The sequence below is a fragment of the Staurois parvus genome, unplaced genomic scaffold (assembly GCF_062004578.1).
Source record: "Staurois parvus isolate SC_StPar_1 unplaced genomic scaffold, SC_StPar_1.0 ptg000403l, whole genome shotgun sequence".
NCBI classification, from domain to species: domain Eukaryota; kingdom Metazoa; phylum Chordata; class Amphibia; order Anura; family Ranidae; genus Staurois; species Staurois parvus.
Window position 1 is genome coordinate 5,740,767 of NW_028318199.1, and position 3,314 is coordinate 5,744,080.

Consider the following 3,314-nt stretch of genomic DNA (forward strand, 5'->3'; position numbering starts at 1 on the left):
AACTATCCGTCGACATTTAAATGAAATGAAACGCTATGGCAGGAGACCCAGGAGGACCCCACTGCTGACACAGAGACATAAAAAAGCAAGACTACAGTTTGCCAAAATGTACTTGAGTAAGCCAAAAGCCTTCTGGGAAAACGTCTTGTGGACAGATGAGACCAAGATAGAGCTTTTCGGTAAAGCACATCATTCTACTGTTTACCGAAAACGGAATGAGGCCTACAAAGAACAAAACACAGTACCTACGGTAAAATATGGTGGAGGTTCAATGATGTTTTGGGGTTGTTTTGCTGCCTCTGGCACTGGGTGCCTTGACTGTGTGCAAGGCATCATGAAATCTGAGGATTACCAAAGGATTTTGGGTCGCACTGTAGGGCCCAGTGTCAGAAAGCTGGGTTTGCGTCCAAGATCCTGGGTCTTCCAGCAGGACAATGACCCCAAACATACGTCAAAAAGCACTCAGAAATGGATGGCAAAGAAGCGCTGGAGAGTTCTGAAGTGGCCAGCAATGAGCCCAGATCTAAATCCCATTGAACACCTGTGGAGAGATCTTAAAATTGCTGTTGGGAAAAGGTGTCCTTCCAATAAGAGAGACCTGGAGCTGTTTGCAAAGGAAGAGTGGTCCAAAATTCCGGGTGAGAGGTGTCAGAAGCTTATTGATGGTTATAGGAAGCGACTGATTTCAGTTATGTTTTCCAAAGGGTGTGCAACCAAATATTAAGTTAAGGGTGCCAATACTTTTGTCCAGCCCATTTTTGGGGTTTTGTGTGACATTATGTCATATTTGCTTTTCTGCCTCTGTTTTATATTTGTTCCAATACATACAAAGGGAATAAACATGTGTATAGCAAAACATGTGTTAATGCAATACCTTTTTTGTGTGAAATACTTGATTTTCAGGAAAAATATCAAGGGTGCCAACAATTTCGGCCATGACTGTATGTGTATTAAATCCGCAGGTATCATATTCCCTCAGGAAGGGGTGTCATCAAGCGATGGTCTGCTGGATTCAGAGGACCTCCTCAGGATCAGGGTAAATCAACCAGGTGAAGGCTCCCTCCTCTGGGTGTAGTGTGCACTGAAGGCTGTGTCTGCTGGTCTGGTAACCCCTCAGTAAGGGGCAAAAGATGGGAGAATACCCATAGTGTAGTATTGTCAAATTTTATTAATAGCAAACTGAGTAAGGACAGGTCAGCAATAATATTGGCAAGAGCCAGACAATACAAAGGTAAAATATGTGAGTACAGACCTAAAGTAAAATGGCCACCAGACCTCCTCGTGGTCTGGACGGCAATGAGGTGTCACAAGCTGTCAGTTCCTCCTGAGGCCTTTCGTGCTAAGGCACATCGTCAGAGGGGGGAGGCTGACCTTTTTTTACATTTTTTTCTTTATTTAATTTTGTTGGACTCAAACAATTTTAACAAAGCACTGTATACACCTGGTAGCTGTACTTTTTTCTTGGGTTTATCAGATTGCACTTTATAGTTTCTTAAAATAAGAAAATGTACATTTTTCAATAATTTAAAATTGTTGCTACATAATTTGTAAATAATGCAGGATTAATTTCCTGCATTTGCTTCTATTTAGAAACCATTTAATTAAAAAGGGTTTTTTTTAGGCGACAAAAAGTCGGTATTCATTGTGCGTGTTTACATAGAACACGTACAAAACATTCAAAAGTAACACATATAAACCAGTAAAAATAAAACATCTGTATCAATACCAGAACTTATTGGGGATGCTGCATCAGAATAAGCCCTGTGTGCTAAAACTGCAAGACCATTTCATTCTAGTTCCATTTGGGTAAAGCAGAGATAAAGTGACTGTGCTGATTAAGTTTGTCTGACAGAAGCAGTATGCTATACCGCTGTTAAAATGCTTAGTAAATTCCATGGGTAACATTGGTTAAGAAAGAAAAGGTTATGTTTAAAAGAACTAGTTATAGAGGATGAAGAGAGCTGTAATAAAAATGAGAATGGATACAACATCTCATCTGCCCTGCTGCTCCATTAGTCCCTTTACATCTTCATTTCCATTAGAGGTCACTGTGCATAACTGAGTGACAGACAAGGAGCTGGTATGTGTTTAAGACCATTTGATAAAATCTGCTTTCAGTCACTGAAATTTGCTGGTCAGAAGTCACTGAGGATGCTGATATCAGCAAACTCTTTCCTGTAACGGAATGAGTAGAGACCAAGTAGGAAGGCCCACTTCATCGACATGAAACTCCATATGCAGGACAAGTACAAGTTCTTTGGATCTGTGATTGACTGATGGTTGGATATGGCTAACGCAAGGAATGTGACAAATGCTATAAAAGCCAGGATAAAGAAGAAAATTCCAACACAGAGGAAAAAGCGAAGTCCTTTCAGCCATGTCCTCCAAAAGTCTTGTACATACATAATATGTGTGATGAGGGCCCACAAGGCCAAAACACCTGACAGGCCCCCCATAGCCGCAGTCCACGGCTGCCCGAAAGCCACATTCCACGCCAGGAAGGCAGACAGACCAACCACAGCGCCCACCGTGGCGTAACCCATCCGAATCCAGAGCAGCTTGGTGACCGCCATTGAGCCCCAAGAGACACAACCACACCGAGCTCACTCCTCACCACAGTGCGCAAAGCACACTGCCCGCCCGGGGCTCACAGCGGATTGGCGGAGAGAGCCGCCAGCTACTGATAATTGTTGTGGGGGTTAGTTGATTTCCTCCTTTGAGGAGGGTTATTAGGAAGGGGGTGTTTCCTTCCCCATTTTCTTTAAATTTCCGTGGGGTTGGATTGGTGGAATAGTAGTTAGAGTGATAGTGTTGATTGTGCGGGTCAAGTTTGTTCTGTTGGGTAAATGACCAGTTAGTTTTTCTTGGAGGGGTGTAATAGTCAGTGGGGGTCAGCCTCCCCCGTCTGATGATGTGCCTTGGCACGAAAGGCCTCAGGAGGAACTGACAGCTTGTGACGCTGTGAGTGCGCATTTCTGTCATATTCACTGGATTTCTCACAGCTGTGTCCTCCATCTGATTGTCATTACATCCATTTGATATTTTGCACGAATATATTGCAAAGTGGAATACTGCATGAACTTTTTAAACAAACTTTTTAAGAACGAATATTTGTCTGACATCTTTTAGCGCTGCACTTTATTTATTTCCTACTTATTACTTTACTATTCTTGTTAACTCCAGCAAACAATATTCCCAGTTATCCCTAAAATGTGCTATTTTTTCTATCTTACCCACATCTTAAAAATCTTCTCCATGCCTCTAACTACTCTGTCTACCAACACAGCTGCACCCTCTCTTATGGAATGCCATCC

At 42.4% G+C, this 3,314-nt stretch overlaps 1 protein-coding gene across 1 annotated transcript; it reads right to left on the reverse strand.

Moving 5' to 3' along the window:
* Positions 1-1,764: 1,764 nt before the first annotated feature.
* On the reverse strand, positions 1,765-2,607 carry LOC149455116 (heme transporter hrg1-B). The gene has a single exon (XM_089686633.1). The coding sequence runs from the start codon at positions 2,571-2,573 to the stop codon at positions 2,136-2,138; it is 438 nt and encodes a 145-aa protein (XP_089542759.1). The 5' UTR covers positions 2,574-2,607; the 3' UTR covers positions 1,765-2,135.
* Positions 2,608-3,314: the final 707 nt, after the last annotated feature.